Source organism: Aethalodelphis obliquidens, unplaced genomic scaffold (genome assembly GCF_003676395.1).
Source record: "Aethalodelphis obliquidens isolate GAN/ISIS:26980383/991018 unplaced genomic scaffold, ASM367639v1 scaffold59, whole genome shotgun sequence".
Lineage (NCBI taxonomy): Eukaryota > Metazoa > Chordata > Mammalia > Artiodactyla > Delphinidae > Aethalodelphis > Aethalodelphis obliquidens.
The window spans coordinates 3,352,544-3,369,471 of NW_020838003.1; the positions used below are offsets into that span (position 1 = coordinate 3,352,544).

The following is a 16,928-nucleotide window of genomic DNA, read 5'->3' on the forward strand; positions in this document are numbered from 1 at the left end:
CTTGCCCATTTTAAATGTTACTGTGTTAAATTTTACCTGTCATCCAAATATTTCACAATCTCTTTGTTTTCTTACTCTTTCATTCCGCCTATTACCCATGCCTCCCTGCTGCACATGACCTGCAGAATTCGCAGATGCATTCAAGGAATAAAACCAAAATAAAACAAAATAATGTTAGATTAGCTGCATTTGCTAAGTGACTGGATATTGAGTTCCTATTTCTGGGGTTGTTTTTTTTTTTTTCTTTTTTTTTTTAGTGGAACATTTTATTTTATTTTATTATTTTGTAATAGATCTTTATTGGAGCATAATTGCTTCACAATACTGTGTTAGTTTCTGTTACACAACAAAGTGAATCAGCCATATGCATACACATGTCCCCATATTCTCTGGGGTTGGTTTTTAAATACCAACTCCACTCATAAAATGAAAGACAAAAAGGAAAAGAAACCCAATTCTACTTTAGTGAGTCAAAGCTCCATTTACTTTTATGCACTTTGAGATTCTCAAATTAAAAATTACAGAATGTATTAAAAGTATTATCCCCATCAGCCGTCACGGAGAATGAAGTCATTGGGAACAATACAAGCATTCAGAGAGACACAGCTTGACAAGGAGCATGACCCACTGTCTCAAAGTTACTGCTAACGCTGAGGTAAGTCATACACCAGCTGGATCAACTACTTAAAAAGATCAAATGTGACCAACCTAAACAGTCATATATGCTGTATTTGCCTCATCTCTGAGCTGAACTTTCCATTTTTAGAGCCAAGTACATTTTATATTTTTTAAGTAAACATAACATTATCTCAAAATGACCATACAGTATATTCTGATAACTTAGGATATCTTCTTAGATACCCTAATTTCTACTTGTGTTTACAAGTAGAAATCCAGTGATTTCCTATGATGTCACATCAATCTTATTTTAGGAATCAAACCACACTCCATGTCCCATTAGACAATTCAACTGTAAATCAACAGAGAATGTGTCAATTTATGAATATAAGCTGAAATTAGAAGAATATTTCACAGTCAGATCTCTGATATTTCATTTATATTAGAGGGAAGCAGTATAGATTAATAGGAAAAAGATATGAAGTCAAATGGAGCTGTACTTGAATCCTGAATGTACCTTTTAATCACCAGCTTTGTGATAAGATTAAGTTACTCAGCATTGAACTTCAGGGTCCCCATCTGTAAACTGAGGCCCATGATATATAACTTACATGGTAACGATTTAACTATCTGTTTAAAGAAAGTGCAAAAAGTAAATTATGAATTATTAACCCCGGTAATGCCTGGCACAAGGTAGGCACTCAACAGAATAGCAGCTCTAAGAGAACAGAAGTAAAAAAGAATTCTTATTACTCATATAGATTCTCAACTCTCATTAATGAATATTGACAAATTTCTACATTTATGATGTGATTTGACTTGTGTATAAAATATGCTTATGAAACAAACTAAAAAGATAAATACATACATACTATACTTCTATAGTACACTTATACATATGTGTTCAATGAGGAAAATCTGTATGTTGGTCTTTCCACATGCTGCTTTTCTCCAGTGTTTTTAAAAAGATATTTGACATTAATGCACCTCAACTGCTTAATAGAAATATGCCATCTTCTGCATGTATGGTTCTTTGTATTTTCAGCACAGTTCTGCCAGTACTCAGCATGGTGTTTATGTCAGAGGGGAGTTACTGATTCAGTTGGTTAGTTAAGTGATTCAGTGATACAAATATAACAGATAAAGTCAGATCTTAGATGATACTATTTAACAGTCAAATGGATTATATTTGATTAGAGATCTAATTTTAATTTCTGAAAAATAAAGTTAACAAAATTTTAAAATTTAAATCAACGTTAGGAGTAAAAACTATAAGCATCTGGGGAATTTCCCAATGTATCTTTATTGTCAAAAAGAAAATCAGAATCTTGAGTGTGCATACTATACACAAAAAGTATTTTCTATGTCCAAAAAGAGGACATGTCTAGAAGGGAGTTGAAAAAATATATTAAGTGGTGGAAATGCTGTTTAACATTGAGCTTATGGGTGGCTGAGTAAAAAAGTGTGAAATAGATTAAGTTTGACATTGATGTTCTCCTTCATCATTTTTTAACTCCTTTTCTGTCTTTTTTGTTGTTGTCTTTTCCCCTCCTATAAACCAGTATCCTCCTACTGCTTTAACATTTCCCCTAATAGAACATAATTTCTTCATAGATTTCCCTTTCTAAATGTATTTACCTTCAAAGCAGACCTGCAAGGAGAGAAATTGCTTAACTCAAGAGAAATACTCTAGAATCAAGTGCGTCAACCTGGGTCTTCTGGAAAGCAGAGCCTGAGACACAGATTAAGGGGTTATCACTTTATTGGGGAGGTACAAGCTCTGGGCCATGAGAATGAGAAAAAGGGACGCAAGCAGAGAAGGAGGCAAAGCAATGCAATGTGTGTACCCATCATGCTGGGTGCAGCTCCAGAGTGAGCCACAAAGACACCGAAATGAGTGACACATTCACTCATCCAAGGGCCATGTAAAAGGTTCAGAAAGGAACTGCGTCTTGAAGCTGCTCACAGAAGAAAGAATGAAGGAGGAATTTCTCTGCCCCAGTCACTTCCATCACCCATTTTCTTTTGGACAAAATTTTCCCCACTGGGTGCTGCCTCCCCCAATCTCTGGCCCCTTGGTGAGTGAGAGGCCAGAACACATGCCCTGGGACACGGCCTCGAAGTCCCAAAAGAGGGGCAAGCTGGTATGAGTGGAGAGCTGATCAAGGGACAGGGGAGGTAGTTGAAAGGCCCTTAAGAAGTGCACGATTCTGTGTCCCAGTACAGTGAGGATTTGGGGCACCAGGACACCTTGGGGGAGCCTTGTTCCAGGACAAGGAGGGATTTTTCTAAGGTCTCTCAAATCACACCACCTGGAGGACTGCCAATTCTATAAAACTGAAAGACAGGTTTCCAGATTTTCAGAGCCAGGAGGGGAGGCCAAGACAAGGGTAGAGAAAAAATAAGAGGGTCTTCACAAATAGTTTATGTCCATTCAAAATCAGGGGAGTAGAATATGACCTCCTTCCTCCGCCTCCAAAAAACATTGTATTCCAAATGGTATAAACAATATCTTGGTGTTTAAGAAGGGCTTAGAATGATGGATAACATTTTTTTAACTCATAAAAGAACTCCACACTCTTATATTTTTAAAGCCCAGAGAGGGAAGTAATTTAACAACCTGTCATACATAAATTAACTCACATATCTGAAAGTTGTCAACACCACGATAATGCCTTTGCCAGTAAATCCACCATTTTATTTTTGCCATGACCGTTATTAAATCTGTGACAACAATGACTAAATTGAATGGGAACCCTATAGCAACCTAGAGCTAGTTTCTTAGAAACCATCAGTTGTCAAAACTTGACGTTTTGAATTCTATCCCTTTATGATAAGGCCGGACCAGACAGTCAGACATTGTAGCGTTTTAAATGAAAATCTCTGGGATCACTGAATTTCCATAATAGTTCAAAGAGAGGAGGCAAAAGGAACCATGGAAAAAGAACAATTTGTTATCAAGGAGGATTATCTGAGTGCAAAGTGAGGAGGAATAGTGGAGTTGGCTTCTGGATCCAGCGATAACACAGCCTCTGACCCATGAGGAAACAGTCATCAAGCTTTAATAATGGTAAAGAAAAGAACATAGGGTGTCAGAGTAGATGCTCTCCCAACCTGAAAAAGCCCCAGAATTTAGGCCCTTAAAATGAGTTAGGATAACTCAAGCCAACTTAACTTTAACCCATTATTATCTTTATTGATCAAACCATTTGCAGAGACCAGAAACATCAATCAATCAGTATCAGACAGTACAATTGCCAGGTATAAAGAAAATAAATTCTAATAGAATTCCAAAAAGAGGCAATGTTAAGCTGAAGAAATTATAGCGAAAACTTTCACAAAAGAAGTTGGAAGCTAAACTGGACCGAAGGCAATGACGTAGAAATGAGCTGAGTGTGTTTTGGGGGACAATGAGTAAAGATGTCCAGCTGGAGTGAAGAATTATACAGAGAAGTATCAAGAAACAAGGGCCTGGGAGATCAGCTCGGTGCTTTGTGACCACCTGGAGGGGTGGGATAGGGAGGGTGGGAGGGAGGGAGACACAAGAGGGAAGAGATATGGGAACATATGTATATGTATAACTGATTCACTTTGTTATAAAGCAGAAACTAGCACACCATTGTAAAGCAATTATACTCCAATAAGGATTAAAAAAAAAAAAAAAACAAGGGCCTTCTTGATGTGTGTGGTGTGACTGTGAAATAATTCAATTGATTTTTCTTGTGTGACCTATGAAAATGACTCATTAAGAAATAGTCACACCACGTTTCCAGTTGAAACTTCAATGTCTGTTCACCACATCCTGAATAAAGCAGCTGACTAATCTAGAAATCAAGAAGTATTTAATAGTGGTGAATGCTGTTGGGTAGAAATCGTTAAGAAAGAACGGGGTGCATTTCTTTTGCTACCCTTCTGCGAAGGCAAATGGAAAGTGTATCGTTTCACCTGGCATCTAAATCACATTTTGTTCTTCTTACCCTCTATTACAGGATAATTATCATTTATCTAAAAACAAGTGGAGAATCTTCTCACAGAAGTTTCCTATCATAGGATGTTAGAAATTTGCAATGTTAGAAATTTGTCTCCTGAAATAATAACATTTGAAATTTTTGCAAAATAATTAATCAATTATAGTTATGCTAGGGTTTTTCCCCATCACAACAGGATCCCAGGTCATAACTATTATCTTAATAGTTGGTAAAATATAAAGAGTGCAGCATCTTTAAGGCAAAAACTGAGCTTGGGGCAAGGGATTGATACTATGTCCCAAGATGTCCTCTCATCACATCATATGAGGGGTACATGATATCTACATGGCATTATTGGTGATGTTAACCTTGATATTTCTATTCAGGAAAAGACATGGTGGAATACAGTTTGGGCCGGGCGGGAGTGAAGTCACTCAAGTGATTTTCTTTTTCAAAAGTCTTTACCATTAGCTCCCCAGGTCTCCATCTGTCCTGCGCCTTCTCCTTGCAGAGAAGTCAGCTGACAGTACCAACCTCCAAAGTACCCCCAAAGTGAAGTAACATTATAGTAGCGTCTATAATTCATGGAGTCATAAGAACCTTTGGTGGTCATTTGGTCCAACTCCTACCTCACCTAGGAATCACCTCTACACAGCTTCCTGTGAATGCAATCCAGACCACAGACATGCCCAGGCATGGGAAGATCACCGCATCCCAAGGCAGCTGATTCCATTTTTTCAGAGCTCTACTTGGGAGAAAATTTCCTAAATTAATGTGAGAGCTGTCTTCCAGGAATGTTAGTTCATTAATCCAAGTTGTATACTCTGAACTACACAGAGGAAACCTTTGCTGGGTCACCTTTTCAACGATTTGAAATTGACTCTCATAACCAAAACTTTCTCTTTTCTACCCACCACCCTGACCTCTATCTTTCTATCCTTTCAGTTATGTGTGTGTGTGTGTGTGTGTGTGTGTGCGTGTGTGTGTCTTTGGCTTCCCCATCAATCTCCTGTCTCTTGTCTTTCCAGAGCATCAATGATTTCCTCAGAGCTCACTCACCAGTGACCTCCTCCGGAGCCTCAGCCTCGTCCATCTCCACAGTATTTGATATGGTTGAACTTCCCAAATCTTCCATCTAAAAATCACCCTCCTCTTGGCTTCTTGACTTATCCTTCCCTTTTCACTCAACTCTGCCAGTTACTTTTCTGACACCTACACCATATATGGGTGTCATCAACACTCTACTTTCAGTCCTCTTTTTCTTCTGATCATTTTTATTGTGGTAAAATATATACAACATAAAACTTACTATCTTAATCATTTATAAATATACCGTTCAATGATATTAAGTACATTTATATTGTTGTACAACCATAACCACCTGATCTCCAGAATTCTTTTTATCTCACAAAACTGAAACTCCATACCCACTAACTCCCCATTTCCCGCTCCCCCAATCCCTGGCAACCACCATTCTACTTTCTATCTATGATGTTGCCTTGGTCTTCTTTTTTATAATGCCATTTGATCTCACGAAATACCCATAGACTTAGTGTTGGAACAAATATGTAGTGAGGGTTTACTGTGTGCTAGGCACTGTGCTTGAGCCTGAAATTATAATCAGCTAAATGATTCATTTATATTTTCAGCCCTATTTTCTAACCAGATGATTGTCCAAACTGGGTGGCCATTAAAATTTCCTGTAGAGTCTTTTTTGTAATATTTTTTTAATTTTGTAATAATTTTAGATTTACAGAAAAGTTGCAAAGTACACAGCATTCCTGTGCACCCCTCACCCACTTTCATTTCCTCTAATATTATCATCTTTCACTACCGTGGTACATTTATCAAAATTAAGAACCAGCATTGGTAGATTACTATTGACTAAACTCAAGACTACATTCTGACTTCATCAATTTTCCATTAATGTCCTTTTCATGTGTCAAAACTCTTAGGAATTTGGCATCTTTGATGACATTTACCCTGACCACTTGGTTAAGGGATTTTTACACTGTAAGGTTATTTATTTTTTTTCCTTTTCATACTCTATTCTCTGGAAGCAAGTCACCAAATCCAGCCTACACTCAACGAGGTCAAGGAATTAAGCTCTACCTCTTAGAGGGGGGAGTATCCACCTCTATTATTTGTAGTTATTCCAGAAGGAAAATTTGTTTCTTCTCCTGAAAAGTCTTTAAAAATTTAGATTCATAGGGACATGTCAACCAGACTTTAGTAGGTCTGGGGAGAGGCCTAATAATCTGTATTTTTTGCTTTTCTTGGAAGAACAATCAGACCTGGGGTCCACTGCTCTAATTTGAAGTCAACGTCCATGTTTCCAAATGCTCGTAAGACTTTTGAATGTCTCAAAAGCATTTCACATCCTCACCAGAAAAAGGAAGTTCTCTTTCACATATGGTACCATAAATTCTTGTTCTCTCCCAGGTTAACAGTGTTGGAAACAGCTTTAATACTTTTTTTGTTACTTAGACAAGTCATTCATATAAATTGTTGCTTAGAAATATTTATTGAATTTATTCCTTGCTCTCCATTGCCTGGTCCAGGCTTTCTGGGCTAGGTAAAACCAATCTTAAAACCACTGCACTCCCTGTATGATTCCCCTATTGAAAATATCACAGTAGCTACCCATTAACCATTATTATTGCACTCCCGAGAAGGAGTCCTTCTAACATGAGTTAGGGACAAAATGATGCCCTTAATGGTAGAGAATGGAGCTGTCATAGAATAAAGTGAGGTCTTCTGTGAGAAAAATAAAGTTCATTCCCATTTAGTTTCCTCTCTCTCTAAGTGTTATGTGGTCATGAGCCAGTTCCCTGAATCTGGCCTCTTGGATAAGTCTCTTTCTCCAGGTGACACTGCTACTCTAAGATGGGTGTGGGACTACCCTCTGGTTATGAGCCACCTTCAGCCTTAGAAAACCTAGCAGTACATGGTTAGGAACCTTGAAGCAAACCACTCAGGTCAGCCTCTGATCTGTACTTAGCTCTTCACCAAGCTATAGGGCTGCCAGTAAAAATGGAGTCTAGACATTTCCACAGAATTAAAACAGGCTCCTCAGGTAGGAGACCATATAATATTTTAAAATAAGGTCTTGACATATAATTAAAAGCATACATTTATGTAAATTAGAAAACCTCCTAGCTCCAATTCCTAGGAAATCCGGCAAAGATGTCACTGCATTAAGAATCCAGGATCCTGGGGGAGGGTGTAGGTTACGCTGCCTGTGGGATAGGGGTGTTGGTGGCCAGGGATGAGTTGTTTTCTCCAGCAAACCCTTCAGGACCAAAGAGCCGAAGGCATGACAACCAGGACACTCATCGGCAAAAAAAATAAAAAATTTTAAAATTTCAGTATCCTGCCTAATGTCCTCCTTCTGAAAAACAAGTCCTTATCCAGTCAATATTTCCCTCAATACTACACAAAATCAACTCTTTGTTCTATGCTTTGAGTCTGCTCACTCTCTGCTTCACCAAAACAAGAAAAAAAGTAATTAATTTATCCACCTTCTAATTTTTCTCCCATTTTTTTTCCTCTACCACCATCGTGGAAAAACTAACTCAGTTCCCTGTTTCCTTGGTGATATCTTTTTCACAATCACTTCAGCCCATAATAAATTCTCCTTCTCTGAGATGTTTAGTCTGTACTAGGTAATTTAAACTCCGTTAAGTATTGAACTACTTACTATACGATGTTTCATTTCTGATGAACATTTATACCCAATATAATACAAACTCTTTTTGGAAAGACAGTGACTTGGACAGCTCTCCTTAATGCTAAACACAGTATTAGACACACTTTATAATAGTATTAGACACACTTTAAAATAGTACAAATACTTAGCTATGTCTTCCTCATTATTACATGTTTTAGAAATAAAGACTGTACTTCCCAACAAGCGACCCAACACTATGCCACACTGGTTCGGGATAAATTCTTGCTTTTGGATAAGTTCCCATTTTGCCGATGGTGGTAGTCAATATCTCAATGTCATAAGCAAATCTCATTCTATCAGGTCAGCCTACTCCGGAATAGGAGGTACAGCCGCCATCTCAGTGAGGAACTGTCTAAAATAAGTCATTGTTAGCAAATTCGAAGACATTAAAGAAGGAATATAAACAGATGCTGGAAAACAGTTCTAGTTTCTGATTGTGGCAGCTAGGAAAGCATGCGCATGGGCACATGCTGAAATTACAAGGTTTACATCAAGATCTTTGCGACGCGCTATGAGAAGCTACGGGTCTAGGAGAACTTCCCCGGCTGGTTGCATTCAGACTTTTTTTTTTTTTTTTTTTTTTTTTTTTTTTTTGAGGTACGTGGGCGTCTCACTGTCGTGGCCTCTCCCGTTGCAGAGCACAGGCTCCGGACGCGCAGGCTCAGCGGCCATGGCTCACGGGCCCAGCCGCTCCGCAGCATGTGGGATCCTCCCGGACCGGGGCACGAACCTGTGTCCCCTGCATCGGCAGGCGGACTCTCAACCACTGCGCCACCAGAGAGGCCCCAGATTTATTCTTTGAACAAATATATATTGAGCACCTACTATGCACAATAATCCTCTAGGCACTGGGAATATAGCTGTGAACAAATCAGACAAAAACCCCTGCCATCGTGGTACTTACATTCTAATGGAACTGTTTAAAGAACTGTTGAAAGCATGGTTATCATGGAGGCAGATTTCTATTTTTTTTTTTTCCTTTGCTTGCTTCCAGTGGTGAATATTACAGCAATTTCCTTTGATCAAAGTACAAACACACTCCGGCTGGCTTAAATGAACACAATGATTCTATTTCTCCTTTTTAGACATACCTATGAAATACTTTCAAAGTTATCTACATATTCACAAAGTTAAGAATATTCATAAATATTGAGCATTTTCTAGCCAACTATTCTACTAAAATCTTTTCCTGCATTATCCCATTTTATGCTCAAAACACACCTGTGTCCCTAGATGATAGGTACTATTATCATTATTATCATTCTATACATAAGAAAATGCAGCACAGGGAGATTAAGTAACTTTCTCAATGTTACAAGACAATTATTATGGAAAAACTGAATATTTATGCATGGCTGTCTGCTCCTTAAAATCTAAACAAAATTATTTTGTCATTAGACAACTTTTCTAAAACAACTTGTTTATTTTCCATTTGTCTGACATTTAGAAATGAACTTTGACATTGCATCATCATTCATTCTTCCAAAATGACAGTTTATTTCTTTTTAGTTAAGACAATCATTTGCATAACCCCAATAAATGAGACAACCCCATTTTGATGAGATTAAAAGTATTAAAATTATCTTGTAATATTTCATTTTTCTCTGCTAGTGAAGGCTCACTTTTTATCTGATTCACCTTAAGATGTTGGGTTTGGGTATCAATGTCAGGAAAGTGCTGGAAAGCTTTTCACTGCATAAAACTAGGATCAAAATTGGCAGTTGAAGAAGAATCTATAGACCTTTTTTTTTAGAAACAGATAAGCACTTTGCTTTTGCAGTGGCATTTCTTACATTTGTTCCTTCCTATCAAAGCCAGCCAAAAGAGAACTCTTGAGAATTTTTATCTATTGCCTATTTCATAACTAGTGGGAGCTGGAATTTGAGAAATAAAGGCAAGGGGAAGTTTTTCCACCAGTTGGTAGACCCTGATTACATTTCAGAAGTACCCAGAATTTAAAACTCCAAATTTTTTAAATTAATGATTTCTTCCGTGCTTTCCAATTATCCATTATAACAGCTCATGTTAATCCAGAACTTAACTATGCTCCAGACACAGTTTAAGTGCTTTATGTAGTAACTCACTTAGTCCACATAATAGTCTTGGTTCTATTGCTGTCAGCTTTTACAGATGAAGAAACTGAGGCCAAGAGGGTTTAAGAGATTTGTCCAAGATTAAGGAGTTGGTAAATCGCAGCAACAGGGGAGTCATGCCTAGATGGTCTGGCTCAGAGTCTACACTCTTGACTACAACATCACGGTGATGCAGGATATGCTCTTTTTACTGCTCAGGAATAGGCCTACAGGTCCAATCAGGGGGAATGTAAAGCTAGGTCACCTCTCTCCATTTGCCCTAAGGAGCGTGCCCTAAGTGTCATAGTGTTGCAAGCAGTCCAGGAAAGTGCAGGAGTCACCCACAGGTTCAGGTTCATTTAAGGATAGGGTCAGAGTAGGATGGCCAAAGTGATTCTAGGCACAGACCAAAGGAAAACACCTGGTCTGATCAATGCCAACTGTTCACTACCAGCTGGGATGGCCTGGGCCTGGGATATGAGTAGGCAGGTTTGCTGGCTGGGATGAAGAGCCAAGCGTCCAAGAACATGAGGCATAGCCAGTGCCTGGGGTGCCACAGATGTATGGGTAGGCAGCAGAGAAAGCAAAGACGGTAGGAGACTGCTAGAATGAACTTAAATGCTTTTAAAATAAGTCAGGAGAACTGGGTTCCTCTTAAATACAGTGATATGTCATTGTACTATACTTTAGTGTCCTATCTCCCACTGTCTCCCCCATTCAAATATGGGGGAGAACCAAATATATGAACCAAATATATGAGAGATAGGTAGCATTACCGAACATGAGAAACAGAAGTAGACTTACTACTTGCCAAACAAAAGTCCGTCTGTGAAAGGATCTCTATCAAGATGGGAAGCAAGTCCCAAGTAAGAAGAGATGAAGAAACACGTCCTTCTACATCATCTCTGAGTAGTGGGCATGTTTTGCCAACAAGAAATAGAACTGTTTTCTTTACTGAACATACTGTCCCTTTAATGCCTGGGCATTGTCACAAACAGTCACTTGCATTCACTCATTCAATTAACTAATATGTTTTCAGCTCCCACTATGTGCCAGGAACTCTTTATACATCTCAACATCTCAAACATAAGGCTAATGGAATGAGAAAATCCATGGTGTTGCAAAGAGAGAAATGCTATATTAGTAACTCATCCTGTTATACAACCAACGGAGACAATTTGAAATAAGAAGGCTGAACACAAACATTGTTATACATTTTGTCACTGTTTCGGAATCAGTGCTTCTGGTCTACAGGTCAGGTAAATAATATACTACATATCCTCAAAAAATGTCAAGAATGAATAAAAGTACTTCTTCGCTATTTGACTTGATCTTGCTGATAATCGAAGTAGGTTACTACCTAACTGATGTAAATTAAGATTAAATACCCAATCTCTCTCCAACCATCTAAAAAATCTCCTCATTTCTTTAAAATCTAGCAATTATAGTTTCATTTGGGCTACCAAGATTCCTCTTTTAAGACACAGATATGGCTGGGCAAACTGCATCATCAGCAGTACAAAGCATAGTCGTTTTAATCAGATGACTTTCCTCTTGAATTTTACTTTGGCGGACTCTTGACCAACTGGAATATGGATTCTTTGTGGATCCAGGGGTTCGTGTGCAGTTTTAGAAGTGTATCAGGATCGTGGCTTAAGCCTAAACTGCATGCAGCCCAGATTCTGGCTTATTTGGACCCTCCTGGGAAGACACTAATTCTAGAGGAGAAGTTGACACGCATGGTTCATGGATTAGAAGAGTGACCCGGACAACAGTTTGGTGCTGTTTCTCTGACTGTCCCCTCAGCCTCCTAGTGACATTCATGAGTTGATTACTATTAGAGGGTGAGAAAAAAACAAGATGAGGCTTTCCCACTGGGCTCTCCATGGATTTCAGGAGCACAGGGTACTGGGGTGAGCAGTCTCAACAGAGATGGGGCAGTGCCAGGGGTGTGGACAGACACATGCACTCTCTGTCCTGGGCACCTTGGACCTCAGCACAGATATCTGCAGGCCAAGCCTCAGCAGGGCCACCTTCAGTGGGCACTACAAAGCTTGTCTGCATTACTGGGATCTTTCTTGCAGAATTATTTGGGAATTTCCACACAACAACTGAGAATGGAGCAATAGCAAAATTTGATTTGTAACACTTGTTAATATGCAAGTGTGGCCTGCGAAACCTGGAATTTTTGAAGAGGAAAAAAACTCCTAATGCTCTTCTAAGCCCCAAAGCATATCTGAAGAGGCACATTCTAAAATCTTCACTGTGTGGGGCTTCAGCTACTTCCTTTGTACAATGAGAATTTTACCTGCTGCCGCCTACTTGCTTTGCAACTTGAAACCTAGATATTACATCATGAATACATTCATATTCTCAAGAAGAACTTAAAAAACCAACTTACATATATCAATGGTTTGGATTTTAATAAGGAGGGGAACATATTTTTGACCTTAAAACTCGCTCATTTTTTTAAAAAGAAACGTTTTCTTCCCTTTTTCACTAGTTATGATTTTAGCTTTAGTTTGTTATAGCAATTGGATGAGAGGGAGAAATTTAAAAACAGAATAAATAGGGAGTCCAATTTCTTCAAGATTAAAAAAAAAACTTTAAACAAATTTATTGCCCCTTTACCGTATTTATCAAACAAGCAAGCATCCATGGCTCTCTTTGTGAAGGTAAAGTTTACAGGAAACAAAGACCCATTACAAGTAAATGGAAGTTAAATATTATTGTAAAAAAATTTTCTCTTAAATTCCCAGTAGAAATGTTCATTAAAGATCAGCAGAATGTCAAGTTGGTAAGCACCTTAGTCTCATCTAAAGCAACTCGTTTATTTTATAAATGAGAAAAACAATGCCCAGAGAATTGTAACTTACAGACATCTCAAGTCACAGAATGGCAGAAGCTGGAACCAGGTCTCAACGTCTGCTCAGTACCAGCTCTCAAGGCACTTTCACTGTGACATACATACACACGCACGCGCACACACACCTAGAATATCACACAGCCGTTGCTCACATTCTTTTCAAGAAGTAAATAAGATAACATGTGACTTAAATTAGGAATGAGACTTAAAAGTAAATAGGACCATTTAATGGAAACACTGAGGTCAACAAATTACATCCTTTGGCATTTTGCAAGGAGTGGAGCCTCTTAGGGAGTCTAGAGACTGAATTCAATTCCCTAAACCAAACATTCAATAAGGCAGTTGCACACTTAGGTTACCCTGAGTTACAACAGCACTGGGTTAGAATTCTGTTTTGTTTTTTTTCATTTCTGCCTTTTGACAAGTTTTGAGAAAAAAATAAAGTACCGTGTGATGGTAAATAAGGAAGAATGTCCATCAACCTGAAATAGTCACTTCTACCACAACACTTCTGCTGGTACATCACCCTAATCTTGTCCTGTATTAGCTTGTGCCTGGATTATACCTGAGACAATCAGGTCCTCTGGCCCTCTCCCCTCCTCCCACACTGCACCCCACTGCCAGGTTTATCTCCTCAAATCATTGCTTGTATTATATCACTCTGTATTCAAGGCCTATGATGGTGTGTGATTAACTGTTTATTAATTTATATCAAAATATTTTAACCTGGCTTTTTTGGCTCTTCATAATTTGTCTGCCTCTCATCAGTTCTACTTTCTGGCAGGCTGACTGCCTGTCTCCCCAGGAAATTAATCTCATTCCCATCACCAACCCTTTACTAAATGCTTTTACTGCCTTTCGTCCCCCTCTCTCCCCTACTACTGATATTTCAAATCCTGCCAAGTTTCAATCCTACCCACTCAGGTCCTCCATGCAATCTCCCCACTGCTCCATCCCTCCCTGTTGAGCTCTCCTTTCGCCGGTTTCATGACTTTTTCTCCTATTGTTTTATATCTGTTAGTCCTGCATTCCCAACTTCAACGTAACATCTTTTAGGGCAAGAATCATGTCTTAGGACTCTCTTGAGCCCTCCTCCCACCCCCATTCCCATATACTCTGGCATCTTGCTGACTGTAGCAGATTTTCAGTAAACACTTTGACAGTAGGACAGACCAGATCAAATGGAGGAAGAGAATGCCAGCTTCATCCAAGAGATGCTGGCAAAGCATAGTACTGTCTCTAGGCCTAACTCTCAGGCCCATTGCCCTTCTTCAGGCTCCACATCACTCCAAACTGTTTCTGACCTCTTCCTCTGCGGGGTTTGTAAATCAGTCCTTTCTCTCTAACCATGATCTAAGTCTGATCCACTTCTGACCAAGGTCATGACACCTTTAAGGCACCTCTCTTATTCCAAGGACACAGCCAAATGGAGGTTTCCATTTAGATCCCACCTCTTTTCCTCCATAAGAGAAAGCCTGGCCCTTTCCAGGCTGGAAGGTAGTGTCCTCATCACATAGACACTTCAGCTGTGGAGACGCCCCTCCTCTCGCATTGATGCCCCAAGCCCAGATGTCCCTACCCCTCATCCCAGCTAGGACTACAAAATATTGCCAGTTTCCCTTCCCTCTGCCTGCACCCCACACAAATGATCATGATGCAGAGGGGATGTCTGGCGGTAGTAGGATTTTCCCACTTAAGTATCTACCTGCTACCTTCCCATACTAGAGAGTGAGGGGAACACTGCTTCCAGCAGTATAAACTTGCCCCAGCATCCGAAGTTCCAGCTCTTTCTCTGCCAGCACTGACTCCCAAGGAGGTGAGGAGAGCCTCCGGGAGGGCCAGGCATCCTACCACTTCTCCCACTAGCCACTGTCCCCTCACACCAGGTGACTGACCACACCCAGTAGTCCTTAACCTAACCACCCAAGTTTCACCTTCGAAGTGAAGAAAAGTTTTCTCTCTGCAACTTCTCCTTAAAACAGGAAATAATATACTCCAAGTAAAGCAGCTATGTGTTTCATCAATACTGCCCTCAGTAAAAATATGTCATCTCCCTTTCCTTTTGTTTCCCTATCAGGAACAGGAGATCCAGGTCTCAAAAGTTGAATCTTTTCTCCCTCCTCCTGCCCCTCTCAACTTCGCCAGCAAGAAAGGGGTGGAATAATTCATTTTCGGGCCTTCCTCAGCTCTCGACTCTCCGGGGTCGTCCCCTTCCTCTCCCTGGCACGCGCCCAGGCAAACTGCTCTCCACCCTGCTCCGCACTCCCGGAGGCCCGCATCTCAAGCCAGGGAGTTCCCTTTCCTCTTCTTCCCAGGGGATGTCTTTTCGGTCTAGTCTCCCAGGCTCCCACTGTGGTGGATTTCCCAAAATCCTCCACCTGCCACACCTCCTCGCTCGCGGGCACCGCGCCGCAACGCCCAAGAGCACCGGCGCCCAGGCCCTCCGCTCTGCGCCCGCCCACGGGATCCCTTCCGCCCTCGGACCGCCCCCTGCGCCCAGGGCCGCCGCAACAGGTGCAGCCCCAGGTGCCCAAGTGCCGGATTCTTAACCTCGTGCTACCCCAGTCGTCCAAGTTCTTCGACCCGCCCCTGCCAACCCCAGGGCCCCCTCGGGTCCAAATGCCAGCGCGGAAGGCTCGCCCTCCCTGCGACTCCACCCTAGACTTTCCTCCTGGGTCTCCAGCGACCACTTACCCAGGGCGAGGGCCAGGAGCAGTGGCAGGGAGCTGGCGCCGCTGCCCGGGACGGCCCGGGCCATCAACCCCGCTGCCGGGCCTAGCAGCCCCGAGACGAGTCTCCCGCCTCCTCCTGCGCCCCCTTCCCGGGCCACGGGCGCCCGACGGGGTGCCTGGAAACGAATCCCGGAGCTAGCAGGAAGCAAAACTACTCCCCAGGCTGCCACCCGGCTACCGGGTGGGCGGACACCCCGGGCGGGCGGCCGACCGGCTACGCGAGTGTCGCCGGGAAGAGGGAGCCTCCTATTTATCCGCGCTCTTTCTGCACACACCCCATCGACGAGGCGCAGGACTTCGTCGTGGTGGCCTCCACGCCGTTCCCACCCAAGTTACCCCACACCCACACAACGGGACACTTGCGGGCTGCCCTCGGGTCAGCTCACCCACGCCCCCTGCTGGGTCGCACCTGAAGGTTCATTTCCCTCCCCTTGGGGAGTCGAGGAGGTGGGGAGGGAGCGGAGAGAGAGCACGTGCAGGGGCCCGAGGTGCGGGGCCTGCGGGCCGCCGTGGAGCAAGCCGGCTCTAAACTCCCTCCCCGAGCCCACTGAGCGAGAACGGCAGACCCGGACTGCTCTGGAATTCCAGCTCCCCTCATTTCAGCCAATTGCTGGTGTCCTGGAGGGACCAGAGCCAACACTCACTGTGGTTAACCTCAGGCATTTGACAATTACCAAGCTTCTCTTTTCCATACGTAATTTGTTGAATATCTGGGAGTGTGGGCTCACCAAGAGCTACTTTAAGGATGTCACTTATATTTTTTTATTTCTCCATTTACTCGTCTATCCATTGTATTTTCATTTATTTATTTAATTCATCAACTCTGTTGGATCTATAAGAATAAGGAGAATCCTTTTTGCCTGGGGCTTCCCAAGCACTATCTCTACCTCAACACGTCTCTTCTTTGAGGAGATGTGGAATCTGATGGTTCTGCACCAAGCA

The 16,928-nt window shown here is 41.4% G+C and overlaps 1 protein-coding gene across 1 annotated transcript in view; it reads right to left on the reverse strand.

The window, feature by feature from the left end:
- BTC (betacellulin) overlaps nt 1-16,311 on the reverse strand; it is a 39,525-nt gene extending 23,214 nt beyond the window's left edge. The window contains exon 1 of the mRNA XM_027087613.1: nt 15,949-16,311. Within this exon, the coding sequence (XP_026943414.1) occupies nt 15,949-16,012 (64 nt within the window). The 5' untranslated portion in view covers nt 16,013-16,311. The remainder of the gene's footprint in view (nt 1-15,948) is intronic.
- Between the last annotated feature and the right edge of the window lie 617 nt (nt 16,312-16,928).